At 37.3% G+C, this 20,590-nt stretch overlaps 4 protein-coding genes across 9 annotated transcripts; 3 read left to right on the top strand and 1 right to left on the bottom strand.

The window, feature by feature from the left end:
- On the top strand, window positions 1,026-3,579 carry LOC105165682 (xyloglucan galactosyltransferase MUR3-like). Its single transcript, XM_011084768.2, has one exon. The coding sequence runs from the start codon at window positions 1,660-1,662 to the stop codon at window positions 3,391-3,393; it is 1,734 nt and encodes a 577-aa protein (XP_011083070.1). The 5' UTR covers window positions 1,026-1,659; the 3' UTR covers window positions 3,394-3,579.
- Window positions 5,685-9,665, top strand: LOC110011234 (bifunctional TH2 protein, mitochondrial-like). Of its 3 annotated transcripts, none has more exons than XM_020694805.1 (6): window positions 5,685-5,999; window positions 6,410-6,518; window positions 7,133-7,423; window positions 7,592-7,988; window positions 8,082-8,348; window positions 8,921-9,665. In XM_020694805.1, the coding sequence occupies exons 1-6, from the start codon at window positions 5,806-5,808 to the stop codon at window positions 9,331-9,333; spliced, it is 1,671 nt and encodes a 556-aa protein (XP_020550464.1). In that variant the 5' UTR covers window positions 5,685-5,805; the 3' UTR covers window positions 9,334-9,665. The 3 variants fall into 3 exon arrangements, with proteins under 3 accessions (XP_020550464.1, XP_020550463.1, XP_020550465.1); XM_020694804.1 differs by having other exon boundaries at window positions 7,592-8,006; XM_020694806.1 differs by having other exon boundaries at window positions 7,592-8,006; window positions 8,552-9,058.
- Window positions 12,846-17,372, top strand: LOC105165681 (MDIS1-interacting receptor like kinase 1). Its single transcript, XM_020694470.1, has 2 exons — window positions 12,846-15,922; window positions 16,227-17,372. Exons 1-2 carry the CDS (start codon window positions 13,252-13,254, stop codon window positions 16,631-16,633), a joined length of 3,078 nt encoding a protein of 1,025 aa, XP_020550129.1. The 5' UTR covers window positions 12,846-13,251; the 3' UTR covers window positions 16,634-17,372.
- Window positions 17,159-20,590, bottom strand: LOC105165679 (auxin-responsive protein IAA13). 4 transcript variants are annotated; one of them, XM_011084766.2, is made up of 6 exons: window positions 20,115-20,590; window positions 19,928-20,003; window positions 18,531-18,862; window positions 18,000-18,135; window positions 17,661-17,722; window positions 17,159-17,555 (listed from the first exon to the last, which is right to left on the bottom strand). In XM_011084766.2, exons 1-6 carry the CDS (start codon window positions 20,488-20,490, stop codon window positions 17,527-17,529), a joined length of 1,011 nt encoding a protein of 336 aa, XP_011083068.1. In that variant the 5' UTR covers window positions 20,491-20,590; the 3' UTR covers window positions 17,159-17,526. The 4 variants fall into 4 exon arrangements, with proteins under 4 accessions (XP_011083068.1, XP_020550131.1, XP_011083066.1 ...); XM_020694472.1 differs by having other exon boundaries at window positions 18,531-18,859; window positions 20,115-20,585; XM_011084764.2 differs by having other exon boundaries at window positions 19,928-20,584.

Genomic DNA, 20,590 nt, shown 5'->3' with positions numbered 1-20,590 from the left:
ATATGAAATCTTTACCCTGTCTTAATGTGGAGTAAATTATTATCTTTGTAGTTTAATAATAATAATAATAATGGACATGATCAAATGTTTGTTTAGAAATTAGATTAGATGAGTCTGGATCTTTGATTAACTTAGCTAATCTCACTTCATGCGACATAAATCCCGACATTAATATTACATGCGGATTAAAATCATTTTATTACAAGTACATGTAAAATTCAATTTCATTTAATGTCTATTTAATACGAATGTACAATTTATTTTAATTGAATTGCTAATAAGATGGAAATTTGAAGAAAGTGTGGGGTGCCCAAGCCTTGTGGGTCCTTCCACTTAAAAATTAAGAGTATATAATTTGTTGTATCAAAAAAAAATTGAATTAACGTATATTAAAGTTAATTTTTGTTGGGTACGAATCGAAAATTCAATCAGCCGATTAATTGAATTTTGGACACTCCTACTTAAGTTAGGTAAGTTGTACGAGAAATATACATGAAGATTGTAAGCAATGCTAGAATTGTACGAAATTTTTTCTAATTGTACGATTTTACTTGAATTTCATACAAATCAATAATTTAATGATCACAGAAAATTCATACATATTAAGATTTAAAATGCAGCAAATAAAGACTTTAGATTACGGATGCAGAACATATTCGAAAGTCATAATTATACTATAGGAAGGTTTTAGTACGATTTTTATAAAATGTACCCCACATCAAAATAATGACTCGTACACTAAATAATCTAATGACACATAGCAAGTGTGATTATTACAATATGATTGATTAATTTTTTTGAATTATATATCAATCATACGATAAAATGTGTTGTAATTGTCATATAATTAATCCAAGTGTAAATTTTTTTAATATTTGATCTTATGCGATGCGGCGGCATATTAAGAAAGCAACGACGTGGTTCCAATAACGTGAGGATACGTTAGCAGTGATGGGTGCGTTGTTTACTTTGATTGGGAGTTGGTTCATGGATTCACGTACACCGAATGTAAGAGTTGAACTCGATGGATCCTTCTTGTTTAATGTATCCACAGACAAGGACTACGCTACCGACAGAAGTGAAAGCAAACGTGGCATCACTCTAACTTACGCCACGCCGCTGTAATACGCCGCCTCTTTTTCTGATACTTATACGGTGAAATGCGCACGAGAATAGTACAAACTGAGCATTTCTCTTCTCAAATCTCCGGCAGCTTCTTTGCCTGTTGTCCCGCCATTTCTAATCATTCTGTCGCCACCTTTTTCGAATGTTGTGAAGCTTTCTAGTTGATAGTAGGATTTGAGTTTCTTTTTCTAAGTTCCTGAAAATCCGCATGCGATCAAGCTAGTTCGCTTTTCCTCCTCTTGATCCGCTGTCCGACTCTCTTCTTTTTTCTTCTTTTTTTTTGGGGTTTCTTCTTTTGGTTACTGGCTGAGTGTTTTAACGCCAAAACCCAGTGATTTTGGTGCATCAGTTGCACTGTTTCTCTGCACTCTTTGAAGCTGTGTCGGTGATTTTTTGTGGGGTCGAAGTTTGTTGTCGGAATTTTGATTCTAGCCTAAAGTTGGAGTTGTTTAAGTTTGTTGATGGTGAACATTCGAAATTCTGACTGCTGAGATTCTTTTTGTTGAAAGCTTTTTCAGTTGAAGTAGGTACCTGATGAGACGGCGGCCGGCGGCTACACTGCCTTTAGATGATTTAATGGATAAGGGGCAGAGGAAAAATCAGCAGCTTTGGTTATTGGTTTCCTTATCAGCTTTGTTTTGGTCTTGTCTATTGTATTTCCATTTCGTGGTGCTTGGCGGTGGCAGTGTCGACTCTTCGCTCGAATTGGAACCAATATCTCTTGATGCCGAAAGGAGGAATACTTTGTTCAGTAAACCCAGTTCTGTACCTGTTAGCCCATTTAATCATCGTAAAGCTGATGTTCCGAGTGAGAAAGAAAGATTAGTTGATCATGTTTCCCCACCAGTGATAACGAGAAAGAGAGAGAAGCCTCATGTTCAGAGGCGGAATTATCCATTTATGCGGGCGTTGAGAACTGCAGAGAATAAGAGCGATCCATGTGGAGGAAGGTATATTTATGTTCATGACCTTCCTCCGAGGTTCAATGAGGATATGCTTAAGGAATGTAGGAGTCTTAGCCTTTGGACAAACATGTGTAAGTTCACAACAAATGCTGGGCTGGGTCCGCCGTTGGAGAATGTTGAGGGTGTTTTTTCTGATACCGGGTGGTATGGGACGAATCAGTTTGCTGTGGATGTGATATTTAGCAATCGGATGAAGCAATATGAGTGCTTGACAAACGATTCGTCGCTTGCTGCTGCTATATTTGTGCCTTTCTATGCAGGGTTTGATATTGCGAGATATCTTTGGGGACATAATGTATCAACTAGAGATGCTGCATCTCTTGATTTGGTCGATTGGCTGGTGAAGAGGCCTGAATGGGGGATTATGGGAGGAAAGGATCATTTTCTTGTGGCGGGTAGGATAACATGGGATTTTAGGCGACTAACCGACCAAGAGTCCGACTGGGGCAATAAGCTTCTGTTCTTGCCGGCTGCCAAGAACATGTCAATGCTTGTGGTGGAGTCGAGTCCTTGGAATGCAAATGATTATGGCATTCCATATCCCACCTACTTCCACCCTGCAAAGGATGCTGATGTGTTCATTTGGCAGGACAGAATGAGGAAGCTGGAGCGGAACCATCTCTTCTGTTTTGCTGGTGCGCCCCGTCCAGACAATCCAAAATCAATCCGTGGACAGATCATCAATCAATGCAACAACTCCAAGGTTTGCAAACTGTTGGAGTGTGATTTTGGGGAGAGCAAGTGCCATTCTCCAAGCAGTATCATGCAGATGTTTCAGAGTTCTCTTTTCTGCCTACAGCCTCAAGGTGACTCGTATACAAGAAGATCGGCATTTGACTCCATGTTGGCTGGTTGTATACCTGTGTTTTTCCATCCGGGTTCAGCCTACACCCAATACACATGGCATTTACCAAAGAATTATTCTCAGTACTCTGTTTTCATTCCTGAGGATGACATTCATAAGAAGAATATTAGCATAGAACAACGGCTGAGTCAAATTTCAGCAGAGAAGGTGAAGGAAATGAGGGAGATGGTTATAAATCTTATTCCACGGATAATATATGCCGACCCTCGCTCTAAGCTGGAGACACTCAGTGATGCATTTGACGTAGCTGTTGAGGGAGTTATCAACAAAGTTACCAAGTTGAGGAGGGACATGATTGAGGGGCGCAAAGACGATAATTTTATTGAGGAGCTTAGCTGGAAATATGCTTTGTTAGATGAGGCTCAGGCAGTAGGGCCTCATGAATGGGATCCATTTTTCTCAAAACCAAAAAAGGACAGGCAAGTTGGGTTCTCATAGTTCATCAGCTGAAGCAGCTAACAATTCTTGGAAGAATGAACAAAGACAACAACCATGAATTCATATGGAAAATGTTATTAGTTTGCTGAAGTGAGATCCCTTTGCTGAGAATTCTGAATGCGAATGTGGTATGATATTAAGCTCAATGGACAGTAAAATCTATCATATCACTAGTTTGCAATTGCATGCCTTGTTTGATACCTACTCATAGAGATGCAGATATTATGGTTTAGTTCTTCCTGACCAGCAAGCCAATATTGTGTTCTTTAAGCTTACAAGTATTGCCCGTTTGATATACTGCCCTGGATATAATTTTGTGACTAATATTTGGACCTCTAGTTAACCAAGAAAAAGCTCAAATTTCTGCAGTGACTCAAAAACCAGTCATTGCCATCGTAGAATAATCGTCTGGTCTTGAACTTAGAATCATGGTTGTTGGAATGCACATGCATGATGCATGAGCTACTTTAATGCTCTACTTCTCGTGCCCGCCCTTATTATCCGTGACTGCTATGTCGTTGGGAATTCATTGCGAATCCTTTTGCACGTCAAGAAGTCTAGTTGGGAGTCTGATTTGAAACACGGTCACAAGGCAGTAGCGGAGACTGGGAAGTTTTCGTGGAAAACCCATCCTCCCTCGTGTATAGCGCAGACGACACAGCGAAGCCAGAGACCCCGGTCAGTCTGCGTGAAATTTTAGAGAGAGAGAGAGAAAAGAAGAAGAAGAAGATACATATACATAGAAGTGATGAGTATGTGGTTTTGAACATTGCTGCACTCTCATGAAAGTTGATCAGATGAACAGATTTACAGCTGGTCTCTCTGTATTTTGTTTTTCTGGTGATAGTCCAAACTATAAGCCCGCGTGCTGTGTTTAAGAGGTTGGGCCAGGTTTATGGGCTTGGCTCCAACAAGTTGAGAGATGGGCTGGGCTGGGTTGGGTTGTCTCATATCAGGATATCTTAAAAATATCATTGGTGATGATCACAAATAATAATAATAATATTTGAGAAAAAGAATGGTGAAAATATTTGCAATTATATTATTGTGGGATTATAAATGTTGCACTACATTTATAAATTATTTTATAATTAAACTAATTAATAAGTATAAAGATACAAAAGTATGTTGAATACAAAAAATCAATTTAAAATATTTACTAAATTTTTGGATAAAAATAAATAATGGCAAATTTATTTAAATTTAAGTAAAAATAGATGATAATTGTTCAAGTGATAAAATAAAATTAAAAAAAAACATAGATATAGTAACCAAGTCAACAAGATTATGTGTTTAAAAATTAAATAAATGAAAACTATAAGTAATCAATTTTTGAAAAATTGAGTGAGTGATAAATAATTCAAATTTTAAAATTAAAATAATCAATAAATGTACAATTTAAATTATAATTTAGTTTCAAAATAATTTTTAAAACGAAGTATTAACCAATTTATCCAACAAATTCATGAATCTTTTGAATAAAGGCAAAAAGAATTATACACTTATTTAAATATAAATAAAAATAAAGAATATTTTCTTACGTGATGCAATAAAATTCAAAAAAGCTATCTAAATAAGCATATGCATAGTGTTTCTATGTTTATACTTTATTATATATAGATTTATTCATAAAATTTCAAACATTTAAACATACCAATTTTTTCTACTATTTAAATTACATTTTTTTTATAATTTATTCCCATTACTAACCTAGAGCTATTGGCAAAATTCGATTTATCCTAAGACCCAAGTATTTTATATAAAAAAGATATAGAGGGGACAAATTGGTAAGAAAATGTAGATTTATAGGCGTGTATGTGGGACAAGGTTGTTGAAGTTTGAATGTTGAAATAAAAGGTTGTGATGTATGAATGAATTTGGTGTAGGAAGCAAAGGCAAAGGCAGAGGCAGATATGGTGATGTCATGACGCATGTCATATTCTTCTCTTCTGGGGCCTAACTTTCTTCTTCAACATTAAACTCACGGTGACTGGACTCTGCGTGGATCACCCTTTCACGAGAATCCCATCAATCCCACAGTTGACCGCCGGCTCCGACTCTCCTCCCTCCCCACAACTCAACTCTCTCTCTAGAGACATAGACTTTTTCACCTTTTCCTAGGCTTACGCGGATTTGTCTTCCTGCACTTTTGGACTCCACCATCTAATATTCTACTATAAAATTCGTGGAATTCTATATCAAAGTATTATTGAGGTTAAAGAACGGGAGCCTGTACTTTTCCCAGTTTTTTAATCATTTCTTTTCTTAGTTTTATTTTTATGATCATTTTTACGATCTCCCACCAACCAACCATTGATCGCATCCCCCGAGGCCACCAACCCTTTTTCTTGTTCGGCGGGGCGGGTTGTAATCAAAATCTTTGTGTTGGGTTTTGTTGATTTTGAGGAGAAAATGGGGAGTTTGGAGTTGGAGGGATCGGATGAAGAGGGCATAGCCAAGAGGCTTTGGAACAAGTTCAAGAATGAAAGGGCTTTGGCTCTTTATAGCCCCTTTGTAGTTTGCTTGGCCTCTGGCGCTTTGGACCCCAACGCTTTTCTTCATTGCATCTCTCAAGATGTCTACTTTCTTCAAGCTTTTGCTCAGGCGTATGACAAATCATCTCTCCCTCCCTCTCTCTCTCTCTCTATATATATATATATATATGTATGTGTGTATTTATATATATGTGTATGATCATGTATATGTAGATTATTGATTATTTCAGTGTTTCTTTCCTACTAAATGTACTCTGTTTTTTTTATGTTTTGAGGTCAGATGAATAACTATTACTGTTAGCTTGTGCTCAAAATATGAACTAGAGATCAAAATAGACTATTGGCACTGTATTTCTTCCAATTGTGTTGGTTATCAATATCTTTTTGGAATGTTTAATTAGATGTGAGGGAAACATCTTGATGTTCTGAATTAGAGGGGCCTTACTGATTTTTATGTTGAAAGCAGAGCCTTTTTGGCTGAACTGCATATATTTGTTTGTTAAAGTAGTTGTGCACCGCAGGTATGAACTAGCAGAGGAATATGCAGATGATGAGGAGGACAAGGAAGCCATTGTCAAGTTGAGAAAGCGCGTCTTGAAGAGGTTGAGGAACCAAGATGAGCTTATTCGTGTAAGGCCCGAATAATCACTCTTCATCGTATTGTCATATTTCTCGAGTTTACTGGTGCAGATATATAGTTAGTCATTTACTGTTAAGTGTTAACTAGAAAAAAAGTTGGCCATCAAACACTGCTATGTTTTATTTATCAATCTCCTGTGAAGATATTGGCTTCAGCTAGTCTTGCGTCTCAGAATGAAAGTTAAGGCCGTTTTGGTTGTTTACGGGCTTTTGTTTATAAGAGTAGAAGTTTGTTTCATGTGGCAAAGATTACCAGTATGGATCTTTAGTGGCCAAACTAAGTAAATACGATAAGGAGTTTGATCTGATTACAGTAATTGCTCATGATATTGGCCCCTTGTATCAAATTGCCGGAACCTATTAGGTGATGGCTTTTTAGTGAAGAATCAACATCGAACTGAAAGTAAGGGGGGAAACGGATGAGAAGTCACATTTCACATTGATATTTGTTCTTATGAATCTTTCTCCACCACATTGGTTTATAAGGTTAAAAGGACACCTTAATTTACCATGTATATGTGTTAGGGACGTCAAACATATTTGATATTACGTTATTTTAATGTGCTCCAAGTCATTGGCAACACCTTAATTTGTTGATGTTTCAGGAGTGGGGCTTTGAGCCACCTAAAGAGAATGATTGCAACAATGCAACGGTTAAATACACAGAATTCTTGATGGAAACAGCCTCAGGGAAAGTTGGAGGAGAAAAATTTTCTGTCAAAATCGTCACACCTTTCGAGAAGACAAAATTGGCTGCTTATACCCTGAGCGCAATTTCACCCTGCATGAGGATCTATAGCTTTATTAGCAAGGAGATTCAGGCTCTTCTAAACCTTGATGACACTGAAAACATTTACAAGAAGTGGCTTAACAGTCTGTCCTCTCAAAAATTTGAGGTTGGTTTGATTCATGATGATCATGTTGTGTAATAAATGTATTGGTGTGTCCTTGTCGATAACCCTGGTGTGTCCTTGTCGATAACCCTGGGGATTTTTGACCTTGAAGTGAAGAAACTATAGAATTACAACTTTCCTGACTGCTCCATTTTACTGCTCTAAATTTAGGCGTCAGCTTCAAGCATTGAAGACTTGCTAGATAAATTAAGCATTTCTTTGACCGGTGAAGAACTAGATGTTGTAGAAAGGCTCTATCATCGAGCCATGAAACTTGAGTTAGAGTTCATCTGGTCTCAACCAGTTGTTCAGCAAACCATAGTTCCCTTTTCACGGATCCACAACAGTGCTGAAGACAATCTCATCATTTTTTGTGACTTTGACTTGACATGTACTGCTATTGATTCCTCTGCCCTTCTAGCAGAGCTGGCAATAATAGCGGCAACCAATGTTTCTGAACCTCCAGTGCCGTCGACTGATATCAGGACAACTTGGAACAATCTTTTTGAACAGTACGTGGAAGAGTATCGACAATGCATAGAAAGCATCACTCCCAGTGAAGCAGACGGTGATAAATCTCCCCAAGGTTTGGTAAATTATACTGCAGAAAGTCATATAATTAGTTGATCAGGACGCCTAATGGTTTTCAATCTAATTGTAGTCGAGGGACTGGATTATGAAGGTCTATGCAAAGCACTGGAGCAAATATCTGATGTTGAGAAGAGCGCAACTTCAAGAGTTGTTGATTCTACTGTATTGAGAGGATTAAACTTAGCAGAGATAAGAAGGGCCGGCGAGCGGCTCACATTTCAAGATGGTTGTAGAAGATTCCTTCAGGATATTATGGAAAGTAAAAGTTCCATGAAAGAAGTTCATGTGCTGTCATACTGTTGGTCTGGTGATTTAATCAAATCTGCTTTACAATCAGGTACGCTTGTGACTATATGCTTGTGTTTGTGAATTTCTTGGTTATTATGGTATTTGTTAGAGAGGTTTCACTATGATTACTATCCTTCATTCGAGGTTTAATCAGTTGAGATATATCTATCTATGCATTTATGCATACAAAGTAAGTCGAGTAATGTTTTTAGATTGGCAACAAAATTGAACATTGTCCTTGGCATGGTGCAGGAATCACTCTCTATCTTCCACCAAAGAAGGGTTAATTACAATGATTCACTTGGGAGTTATGCAACTACTGACTATATCCTTCTCCATCTTAAATTAAGAAAACTCCCTCCAAGTTTCAGCCGATAAAAGACCTTATAATTGCAACCCTTCTGGAATTAAAACAGAACAAATATGCCCTATATTTTTATAATAGAACACTAGTTCCTCAAGTTCCAGAATTACAAACAGAACGGATGGCGAGATTTTGGTAGTTTCAGATTGGAGAAGGATATAGTCAGTAATTGCAGAGATTCCCATGTGTTGTCCTTGAATATAGCAATTCCTATGTTTTATTTAATCATCAAAGGTTATTCCTCTTCTCTTAAGCAGGGGAAGAGAACGTGTTCAACGTACATTCAAACGACTTAGTTTACAAGGACTCTATTTCCACTGGTGAAATGATCAGAAAGATGGACTCCCCCATGGACAAGCTTCGAGCATTTAACAACGTCATCAACTGCAGCAGCAACAGCGTTAAGCCCTCGACAGTTTACATTGGAGGTTCAGTTGGTGATTTGCTCTGTTTGTTGGAAGCAGATATTGGCATTGTCATTGGCTCCAGCAGCAGCCTAACGAGGCTCGGGAACCATTTCGGCATCTCTTTCGTTCCATTGTTCCCTGGTTTAGTAGCCAAACATAAAGAACTCGCAGAAACCGGCAGTCTAATCCACAAGGGACCATCTAACGTTCTTTACACAGTCTCTAATTGGGACGAGATATACGCGTTCATTTTGGGACAGTAGACCTCTCATTCATCCACCGCAATAAAACGTGTGTATACGCGGACAGAGTGATTCTTGGAGTAGCTGGTTCTTCGAAGGTTACTTGTATTTGATCTTGTCAATGGAATAAGCTAGGCAACAGGTTGGCCCTTGATCTATTTTTCTGTGTTGAGGAATGCTGGCCTGTGGTAGTAGTTTCATGGATTAGGTGCAGTGACAATACAAAACGTTGCTGGAGAAGTGAGAAAATTTCTTACACACTCGCAATGTATTAAACAATGCTATAACTATGATATGAAGTGTAGCATTTCATCAGAAGCCATGGGACTTGTTGATTGCTTGGTTTGAGATAATTGCACAGATACCCTTGATGTTTTGGCATATTACAAAAGGAAAAAACTCAAGCAACCCCTGTGCTATGTTGTAATTGCACTCTCGTCTCTTGATGTTTGGTATAATTACATGTTGGTTCCTGTTGTTTGAAAAATTACATTTAATATCCTTGATGTTTGCTTTTGTCTAACAAATAAGTCTCTCCGTTAGTTAAAATTCACCAAATTTGCTAATTAATAAAAAAATCAAATATAAAATTGATATTTACCTTCGATTAACTTATTTTACTAATTTATTGTGTGTCAAATGAATCTTTTTATGACCAAATTACCTTTATACATCTTCTTACGTTAATGCATATGAGTAAATATATTTTCATTGATCTACGGATCGTTTAATTAGAAAAAAATTTATTTGACCCGTAATAAATCAGTATTGAGGGTAAATATCAATTTATTTTAATATTTCTGTTAATCAAATTTAATGAATTTTGACAGATACAGAAACCTATTTATTAGACAAAAACAAATCTCAAGAATATTAAATATTTTTTAAACCAAAAGAAATTACATGTAATTGCATCAAATCTCAAGAAATGAGAGGATAATTATTCCAATAAAATAGCACACTAACTTCCTATATTTTCAAAATAAAGCAATTTATCTCCTTAAATAGGAAGATAAATTACTCTACTTTAAAAAAATATATATATACAAATGAACTCTTCATGATGCAAACATGATTGCATAAAGTATCATGTAATATTTTTAAAATTAAAGAAATTATCTTTAATTAGCAGAAACTAAGAATATCATAAAAATTCATGAACTAAACTGGAAAAATATTTAAAAAAAAATAAAATAGTTACTTAAAATCGAAAATTATTTTTTTAAAAATAAAAAAAAACAGGGATAAATTGAAAAATCATGTAAAATGAGCTCAGCCTTCCCAGGATGAGAATCAACAGTGGTGACGTCTCCTGGTGGGTATTAAGAGGCAGATGATCGTAGAGTTGATGAACAGATGAGTTGGGCCCACATGGGAGGGAGCCCACTGGTGCATGTGCCCCCACATGTTAGTTCAACTTCAACCACCGCCTCCATACAAGAACATGATCCTCTTCATCTGCTTTTGTCATATTAATCACTATTATTATTAGTGTTAATATAATCTTAATTAACAACATTTTTACATAATAGTGGTCGTCAAATGTTTTTCCAACACTCCCATGTGAACCCCATCTACTCCGAAATTTCCACTCATTTTTAATTCAATTTTTAATACACACTAGTAATAATAATAAATAAATTTAAAAAAATAAAAAAAAAATATTATGTAAGATGGGTTCCTTGTTTCTTTTTAAAATTTTACGTGGAAATAGTTTTTCTATATTTTCTCTTTTTTTAATTTATTTTTAATATAGTATATAAATTATTCTGCACACATATTTGAGTACGATGTGTATGTCAAAAATAATAAAAAATTGACTCATTTTACTCTAAGTAACACAAAAAATAAAGATTAAGATTTGAAATAACAATATTGTAATATTTTTAAAAGACTAATATGACAAAATTATTTCAAAATAAATATAGCATATGAACACATCTTTAAAAAATAATTAACATATATATATATATAAAGAATGATGAGAGTGAACAATTATTTTGCACTCTCTCACTCACTCTAATCATAGGATTAGGGAAATATAGACATATTGTGATATCACATGGCAAAAGCATCCATCACACTTCCACTCCATAATTACTACTACATACTCACACTCCACTATCACTCTTTTCCCTTTTCATTAATTTAACCAAACCCCCCCACCCCACCCCACCCCACCCCATCCCACATGTTTGCATGTGAAATTACACCTTCTTTATTCTTTTCTCTATAATTACTATACAAAATCAATAACATACAGTAAATGTTATTACAATTACATTCCTAGTTTATGGTCTGTTCACCCAAACCATCTATATTTTCTTGAATAAACAAAAATCATTCATAACATTCAAAAAATAGTTTAGTTTGTGTAGTAAGATTGATGTTTTTGGAAGTGTGCGTGTAATTTTTTAAAAATTAGGGATGATTTGATTAGATGGTATTAATATTTCTAATGAATGTATGTGTAATTATCAATTTTTTAAAAATCAGGGATGGTGTGGGTAGATGGTATTGATGTTTCTGATGGATATATGTGTAATTATCCAAAAAATAAGAATAATTTGTTTATACAGATCATAAATTAGAGGGTCTAAATATTATTTAGCTTAGTTAGGATTCTTGATTTCTTATGTCTCACACAATTATATACTATTAGTTCTCATAACATTCTTCACTTTTCATCACCAATTACCACTCAAATTTTCAATTTCTGGGCACCTAAATCTTCGGTTACATATTATATTTGTTGTATATATAAAATATTCTTTTTTAAATATACGGATGATGTGAATTTTATATATAAGTAAAAGCAAAATATGAATGGTACAAGATTAATTTACAAGAAAAAAATTCAAAATATTTTTCTAGACTGTTCGAGTCTATAATAATAAATCTTGACAAATTCATTTTTATTTTTCAATTTTGTGTAAATTAAAAGGGGCTCTCTTCAGATTTTTCATAATTATAAATATTTTTTATTATTTAAAAAATTAAAAATATATCATGAAATTAATGATCGTTTATTTATTAGACAGCCATCAATTGCAAGGATTTATATACTTTTTTAATAATGATAAAATATTTATAATTATGATAAATTTGAACTATTTCCTTTCTAATTTACCCTTTTATCTCTCCTAAATAATGTTTTTTGGTGGATGATTGTGGGGACCTGAGAATTGATGAGTAGGTGCTCATATGATGTGAAACTGCCGTTCATTACAAGATACCTAATTTTTACCTTGAAATCAAATCAAGAATCATTGATCATCAAATCATTACAATTAATTACCTCTAAACCATCTGTTTTTGACAGGTAAAACAGTATACAAATCAACTTTTGAGTTCATTTGGTCTTGGGAAAAACCACATGTTACTGCAACAAAAACTTACATCATTTGACTCACAGTTCATCAGTGAAAAGTGTGTAACTTTACATTGTCCTAAAGTCAACTAACTGATATTAGTTGTACCTAATTTCATGAAAGAATGAATGACAGTGAGAGAATAAACAACCAAAGAAACATGAATTTCATCAGTGGTACAATCAGACTTTGACTGCTAATAATAGAAGGGGAGAAGGGAAAAACCAAAGATTGTCAAATGGACAGCAATAGCAGCACATTCTGTCCATGTTTCATGTCGGATTAGATTTCAGTAAAAGCCAAAATGGTGTTTCATTATGCCAGTATTAACAGCTGTTTCAGAACCCGAGATCCCACGAGCTGTTCTTCGACTAAAATATAACTAATCACCGCATGAATTATTCAAGAACTAATTAAAATGACCGTTTGATCTTTCTCTTCTTCAGTTCTCATATAACTGTAGTCTGTCAGTCTCCACCGGTACCCCACCGGCCCCATCGCCAGTCGTGCTGTTTCACAGCTGCAAGGGGATGGTGGAAAAGTGAGAACAAAATAACAAGAAAAGGGAATGAAAAGCAGTATGAGGTTGAAAAGCAAGTTCCTCATCTTTTTCTTCTTTTCCTTTGCTTCTATTCTCTGTTACTCTGAGGTGGTGGAGAGCAGTGAGTTCAACAAAGAAGTGTCGATTCTGTTGTCGATAAAAGCAAGTCTTGTTGATCCATTGGATCATCTCCGGGACTGGAAATTGGCAGATGGTAAAGTGGGGAACCTTTCAGGCCACTGCAGCTGGACTGGAGTTCAGTGCAACTCTAATGGCCTCATTGAAAGTCTTGATCTTTCCCACATGAATCTCTCTGGCAGAGTGCCTGATGAAATCCAGGGACTCCCAAGCCTGGTTTCTCTCAACTTATGCTGCAACGAGTTCTCATCACCATTGCCAAAATCTCTATCCAATCTCACTGCACTTAAGAGCCTTGATCTGAGCCAAAACTTCTTTGTTGATGGATTCCCAGATGGGCTCGGAATGGCTGCAGGATTGACTGCATTAAATGCTTCAGGGAATAACTTTTCGGGTTATCTCCCTGAGGATCTTGGGAACGCAACTCTGCTTGAGAGCCTGGATTTGAGGGGGAACTTCTTTGAAGGTTCCATTCCAAGAAACTACAAGAATATGGTGAGGTTGAAGTTTCTTGGTCTTTCAGGGAATAATCTCACTGGCCCGATACCGATGGAGCTAGGCGAACTAGCCTCGCTGGAGACTGTTATTCTTGGATACAATGCATTTGAAAGTGGGATTCCTGCAGAGTTTGGAAATCTTACCAATCTCAGGTATTTGGACCTGGCCATAGGCAATATTGGCGGCTCGATTCCAGCTGAACTGGGAAAACTGAGGAAGCTGGAAACAGTTTTCTTGTACCAAAACAATCTGGAGGGGAAGATTCCACCAGAGATTGGTAACATTACTGCATTGCAGTTCCTGGACCTGTCTGATAACATGCTGTCAGGAGAAATTCCGGCAGAGATGGCTGAACTTAAGAATCTGCAGCTATTGAACCTGATGTCCAATCAGCTGTCCGGTTCAGTTCCTCCTGCCGTTGGGGGATTGGCTCAACTAGAGGTACTTGAGCTTTGGAACAACACATTGTCAGGGCCTTTGCCTACTGATCTTGGCCGAAAATCGCCACTTCAGTGGCTGGATCTCTCATCCAATTCGTTCTCTGGTCCGATTCCAACAACTTTGTGCGATAGAGGAAACCTAACTAAGCTCATCCTCTTCAACAATGCCTTCTCTGGTCCGATTCCAGCAAGTTTATCGATGTGTCCCTCACTTGTCCGAGTCAGGATACATAACAATCGTCTTTCTGGCACTGTCCCTATCGGTTTTGGCAAACTAGGCAAACTCCAAAGGCTGGAACTGGCAAATAATAGTCTCACTGGCCAAATTCCAAATGACCTTTCTTCTTCTACTTCTCTTTCTTTCATTGATCTATCAAGAAACCATCTTCAATCTTCTATTCCTTCGTCCATTCTCTCCATCCCAACTCTCCAGAACTTTTTGGCCTCGGGCAATAACTTGATTGGAGATTTCCCAGATCAGTTCCAAGATTGTCCTGCTCTTGCTGTCCTGGATCTCTCATCAAACCATTTCACTGGAAGTATTCCAGCAAGCATTGCATCGTGTGAGAGATTGGTTACCTTGAATCTTCGGAACAACCAGTTGAATGGACCAATCCCAAAAGCAATTGCAATGATGCCCACATTGGCTGTCCTGGATCTCTCCAACAACTCTCTGACTGGGGGAATTCCTGAAAACTTCGGGAATTCTCCAGCCCTGGAAATGATAAATCTTTCTTACAACAAGCTAGAGGGCCCTGTCCCTTTAAACGGCATTCTCAGAACGATAAATCCCAATGATCTGGTTGGCAATGCTGGTCTCTGCGGTGGAGTTCTTCCTCCTTGCTCACACAGTGCAGCATATACATCAAAAGAACATGGCCTGCATGCAAAACACATCATTGGGGGATGGATAATTGGGATTTCAGCGCTTCTAGCTCTAGTTATGGCAGGTTTTGGAGCTCGAGCACTGTACCAAAAATGGCAGGACGGGAATTGCTTTAAGGAAAGATTTGAAACGGGCAACGGGGATTGGCCATGGAGATTGATGGCATTCCAGAGGCTTGGTTTCAATAGTAATGACATTCTAGCCTGCATTAAGGAGTCAAATGTGATAGGAATGGGGGCAACAGGGACAGTTTACAAGGCTGAGATACAGAGAGCAAACACAACTGTTGCTGTCAAGAAACTGTGGAGATCAAGAACTGATCTTGAGATGGGAGGCAGTGGTGACCTTGTGGGAGAGGTGAACTTGCTAGCAAGGTTAAGGCACCGGAACATTGTGAGGCTTGTGGGACTTCTTCACAACGACACCGATGCAATGATAATCTATGAGTACATGCAAAACGGAAACCTTGGTGACGCATTGCATTGCAAACAAGCCAGCCGGTTGCTGGTAGACTGGGTTTCAAGGTACAATATAGCACTGGGGGTTGCACAAGGGCTGGCTTATCTCCACCATGATTGTCATCCACCCATAATCCACCGAGACGTGAAGTCAAATAACATATTACTTGATGAAAATCTTGAGGCAAGAGTTGCTGATTTTGGTTTGGCAAAGCTAATGCTTAAGAAGAATGAAACAGTTTCAATGGTTGCAGGATCTTATGGATACATAGCCCCTGGTGAGTTACTTCTGTTATTATTATCTAGTTATATGGCTTCCAAAATCAGTCGAAATGCATTACAACAAACTAAAACAGATGAAGCTCCCATAGTTATCTGCAACAGTTGCATAAACACAGATGGACTAAACCAAAATTCTCAACAACTTGGACTTATAAATTGGAAAATTGGATTATATTTCCTGAATAGTATCTTGATAGAGTTTTCATTAGAAATTGAAGTTTTAGTTTGAAGCATCTCCATTGATATTATAAACTATGACCAAAACCAACCATCTAACATCTTTGAAACTTTCCTTGACAGAGTACGGGTACACAATGAAAGTTGATGAGAAGAGTGACATTTACAGCTACGGAGTAGTCCTGATGGAACTCCTCACTGGGAAGAGACCATTAGAACCTGAATTCAGAGAATCTGTTGATATTGTAGAATGGATACGCAAAAAGATGAGAGACAACAAACCTCTGGAGGAAGCTCTAGACCCCAGTGTTGGCAACACGAAACACGTTCAAGAAGAGATGCTCTTAGTTCTAAGAATAGCTGTTCTTTGCACTGCAAAGCTCCCGAGAGACAGACCCTCGATGAGAGATGTTCTAACAATGCTTGGAGAGGCAAAGCCGCGGAGAAAAAGTAGCTGCGGCAATGGAGTGAATGCTACTAACAAAGACAAACCAGTATTTAGCACGTCTCCTGTAAACGGCCTTCTGTGAATACCAAACAAATCTATGCTGCTTCCGGGCCACGGATTAGTTTTTCGATTTTCATCTGTAACTAGAAGCTTTGAAGATCATTCTGTAAGTTCTGATATCTTGTTGTCTAGAACTAGAGAGGTATAGGGATTGATGCTGCAAATAGTATTGTAACTTTTTTGCTATTTATAATCAGAAGTGCACAATTTTATTGCACCCACAAACAAATAAAGCGTGTCTGCTCTTAGCGCACAAAGAAAACTGCAAAAACTAATCTCCACTGATACGAGAACAGAAATCCCGCATGAATCTCAAGTAGCATTTGATCATATGAAGATGATACAACATTGTATTAGGAGGCAGTTTCAGAGAGCTGCTGGATGAATGAAAGAACGTAAACGACACCCAATGTCTGCAAATAAATATAATTCGCCAAAAATGATTTTTGGAAAGCAACATAATGACATATGACAAACATTTAAGAAGTTGTAAAGCCAACGGAAAAAAAATTAAATGAGGGAGTATTAACAGCCTCGGATACAAAAATGAAGAAAAATATTTTCTTTCATTAACACAAGAATATTTACCAGTCTGTGCTGCAGCAAAACCAAAACTCAACAACTAGACACTCCCATACTTACAACATTATCGAAAGGCAACTCTCAGATGCTTACCTATATGACAGAAAAATCAACAACGTTTCTGTCATGCTAACACAAGTGCTCCCCCCAAGTAGGGGAAATGCGTCAAATTAACATTACTTTCAAGATAAAAAGGTGAAGTAGAGGGCACCATGAGTGATATTTCCCTTGACAAAATTCATTGGCAATATATAGCATCTTCATTTTTCCATGCTTCATGCTCCAGGGAGGAGTTGTTTCAGTATATATTTGGAATATTATTTATATGCATTTTCAACTGTCTCCTGTTCCTTTCATGAGACCTTTGGAGCAGCAATCAAAAAGAAAGGAATAGAAGGGCATGTTAGCATAACTAAAATATCAAGTGTGCATGAAAAAAAATCAGCTACAAACTACAGTGTGCATACCAAGTCCATTGACCTCAGCCGTCCTCCTGATTCGAAGTCTCCTCACTGAGCTCAGAAACATCCTGTTACAAATCACAATCAATAAGACTGTCAAAACGAAATTAATGAATTTCATTTACCTGCTCGTATGTATCTATTTAAGTTTTCTTTGTAGTTGGGATCTGGGCAGCATGAGGCTTGATAGAAGAACAAAACAACAGGTATAAAAATATTATTACATAAACAAGCATTTTGAGTTTTTTTGCAATGATGAGTGAGTAAAGATGTTCAAGATGGTATTACTAAAGGGATAAAGTTTGTACTAAAAAACTAATCACAGGATGCATTATGAGGACATACTCCCAAGGAACATCTCCGACAAGCATCCAGTCTCCTTCTTTGTCTTCATAAGTGAGAACGAAGTCAGACGAACTGTCCAACAATATAGGTGGTCGTCTTTTACCACCCATGATAACTTCCTCCTCCGCCTTGGATCCTATAAGAGCAATACATAAGCAAGCCATCATCAGTAAACTACTGAAGATCCACTTAGGTCGATCAACTTCTGAAGAAACTTAGAAAAAGAAAATATATTAATATCTTGAATTATCACCCAGAAGATGAATACTGCAAGTAGCATGCATATTCCAAGGGCCAATGGACAAGTATTAGTCATATTAACCAACTCCACAATCTGCATATCATTTTGTGCATGTATTGGATTTGAAAATTATCTTTGAAGTTTCTAGCTCTGGGAAGATGGCATGACAAGGGACCAACAGTGATTCTAGCAAACACTATAAATTACAAAGTTTTCACCAAGTTATCGGGACAGGAAAAGATAGGGAAATAAATTCTTCATCAAAACAAAATGAGAGGCCAGAAAATTACGTGTTGCACCAACTGCTGCACTGAGTTTAAACATGTGATCCAGCGTATGAGCTAAACTGTCGTAGCAGCTATGAGCACTCAGATCTACCTTTCTTCCAATTGGGATCCCGTCCATGTTCACCTTTATAAACAAAGATGTTTTCACAAGTCCTCTTTCCTTTGCAACATTGTGATTCCTGTTGCTGCTATAGTTGGTCTTATCCAACACAAGATTCATGCCTTTACTCTTATCAATGGCTGAGGCACTTTCTTCCATGGCTGGTGACTTTGCATGGTTTACCAAGCTGTTCATTCTGTAAGCTCTGATAGGAGGCCATCCAACAACCTGACTGCTATAGTAAATTGCATAAGAGGGGAAAAATTTAATTCACTTGAGGAAACATCTGAGCACCATTTAGGCAGAATCACAACAAAAAATAAACATATATATATATAAGAATTATCATCATCAGTGAGGCACAAGAAAATGCACATAAGAAGATCACAGAAAGGTTTTATAAGATATAGAGACATGCTTGCTAGTAATTCATTGTCAGCGCCACTATTAGTTCATTTGGAGCATTACAATGTATATTTTTATATCGGGAGATTAAGAGGAATGAAACTTCACGGCTTATAACATTAATAAGTACAGCATGTTGCTTCATCAGTTAACAAACAGCCTAATAAAACTGTGGAACGTTAGTGGTGAAAATCTTACATTGTTAGCATGTATAAAAACCAGCCCCCCTTGGTCTCAATTTATTCGAATTGGTTGCTTCAATTGAAAGACTCTTAGACACACCTGTACTGATATAATAGCATACAAAAAACAGCAAGTGTACTTTAAACATTAAACTTTAAGGGAGAAAAGTTGGAAGTTATTTGAAAATCTTGTTAATCTTATTATCAGCTTTACAACAATAAAATATATTAATCATAGACAAGTGTCTTAGAAATAGAAAAAGAACTCAAATTTAATCCAAGCACCAGATTCCCCAATAAAGCCAAAGCAGTTGTTTCATGAACCTTGAATGTTAGAGATAACCAAATCAGGAAACAAATGAGAACCAAACGAAAAACAGAAACTCCTAACCTCAATTTCTTGAAACTGATGCCATAACGACATATAAAATCCAACCCAAATGCAATAACTGAACCGAACAGAAAATGGAATATCCATAAAAGCAATAGAAATATGATCTTGGAAAGGCAATAATCGGGAAACGCTAACCATACCGGGTTCGATCAAATTGAATTAGGTCCAATCAATTCTGGTTTGGATAAGAATTTTCTACGCCAACTAACCCCTAATAGAAGAAAATCATTTCTAAACAAGATCAAGTATTTACAGGTTCAAGCACTCTTTTTGATGACATATATGACAAAACGGGGGTGAAATTAAGCAGTGAAATCACCTGACTGCAGAACGGCCCGGAGGTGAAGACGGTTCAGCTGTTCTCTTTGTGCCACAAGAGCCATTATTGTTATTAGCTTTAGCAGCAGGAGAGGAAGATGATGAAGAAGAAGAAGAAGAAGCTTTAGTAGAAACCATCGAAGGGAAATCTTTAGCAGTCAAGATTCTTGCATACTGATCCCACGAACCTGCGGCGGCCGCCTTGGCCGGCGGCGGCCTAGGCTTAGCCTTTCCACCACCAAGACTGAGTCCAAGGCCCAACTCCAACTCGGGCTCATCCGGGTAAGAAGAAGAATCCTCCGACGACATCACCATGCTTTTCTCCTCACTTGACAAAGTTGACATTGACCCAATTGAATTCAAGCCTCCGCCGCCGGAAACAACCGCAGTACGCATCAAAGATTCAACTTTTAGGCTGAAAAAAATACCAAGAAAATCAAGAAAAGAGAAACGGAGAAGAGGTTGGGCAATTCTTGGGGTTGTTTTGGGTATGAGGGAAGAAGAGAAAGAGTGCAAGGAAAAGAGCAGGGAAATGGTGGTGGTGGTGATGAGGGGTGGGGCCATGTTGTCGGATTTGTGCGCCTCAACAACATTATAGATCTCTCCAAACTGGGACCCGCTGTCGTACTACTGTTGGTGCTTGCTGTTATTGTACCAACAAGAA

Source organism: Sesamum indicum, linkage group LG6 (assembly GCF_000512975.1).
Source record: "Sesamum indicum cultivar Zhongzhi No. 13 linkage group LG6, S_indicum_v1.0, whole genome shotgun sequence".
NCBI classification, from domain to species: Eukaryota; Viridiplantae; Streptophyta; class Magnoliopsida; order Lamiales; family Pedaliaceae; genus Sesamum; species Sesamum indicum.
This window is presented reverse-complemented; position numbering and strand designations above follow the sequence as displayed.

What these genes read in the sequence shown, in the direction of transcription:
- LOC105165682 (XM_011084768.2), top strand. Translation starts at nt 1,660, where the DNA reads ATGAGACGGCGGCCGGCGGCTACACTGCCTTTAGATGATTTAATGGAT.
- LOC110011234 (XM_020694804.1), top strand. Translation starts at nt 5,806, where the DNA reads ATGGGGAGTTTGGAGTTGGAGGGATCGGATGAAGAGGGCATAGCCAAG. An exon ending in TGTCCTCTCAAAAATTTGAG is followed by an intron (nt 7,424 to 7,591) that starts GTTGGTTTGATT and finishes CTCTAAATTTAG; the next exon opens with GCGTCAGCTTCAAGCATTGA. An exon ending in CAAATCTGCTTTACAATCAG is followed by an intron (nt 8,349 to 8,920) that starts GTACGCTTGTGA and finishes TCTCTTAAGCAG; the next exon opens with GGGAAGAGAACGTGTTCAAC.
- LOC105165681 (XM_020694470.1), top strand. Translation starts at nt 13,252, where the DNA reads ATGAAAAGCAGTATGAGGTTGAAAAGCAAGTTCCTCATCTTTTTCTTC. An exon ending in TTATGGATACATAGCCCCTG is followed by an intron (nt 15,923 to 16,226) that starts GTGAGTTACTTC and finishes TTTCCTTGACAG; the next exon opens with AGTACGGGTACACAATGAAA.
- LOC105165679 (XM_011084764.2), bottom strand. Translation starts at nt 20,490, where the DNA reads ATGGCCCCACCCCTCATCACCACCACCACCATTTCCCTGCTCTTTTCC. An exon ending in TGCAGCAGTTGGTGCAACAC is followed by an intron (nt 18,136 to 18,530) that starts GTAATTTTCTGG and finishes TTGCTCTTATAG; the next exon opens with GATCCAAGGCGGAGGAGGAA. An exon ending in GTCGGAGATGTTCCTTGGGA is followed by an intron (nt 17,723 to 17,999) that starts GTATGTCCTCAT and finishes GATTTGTAACAG; the next exon opens with GATGTTTCTGAGCTCAGTGA.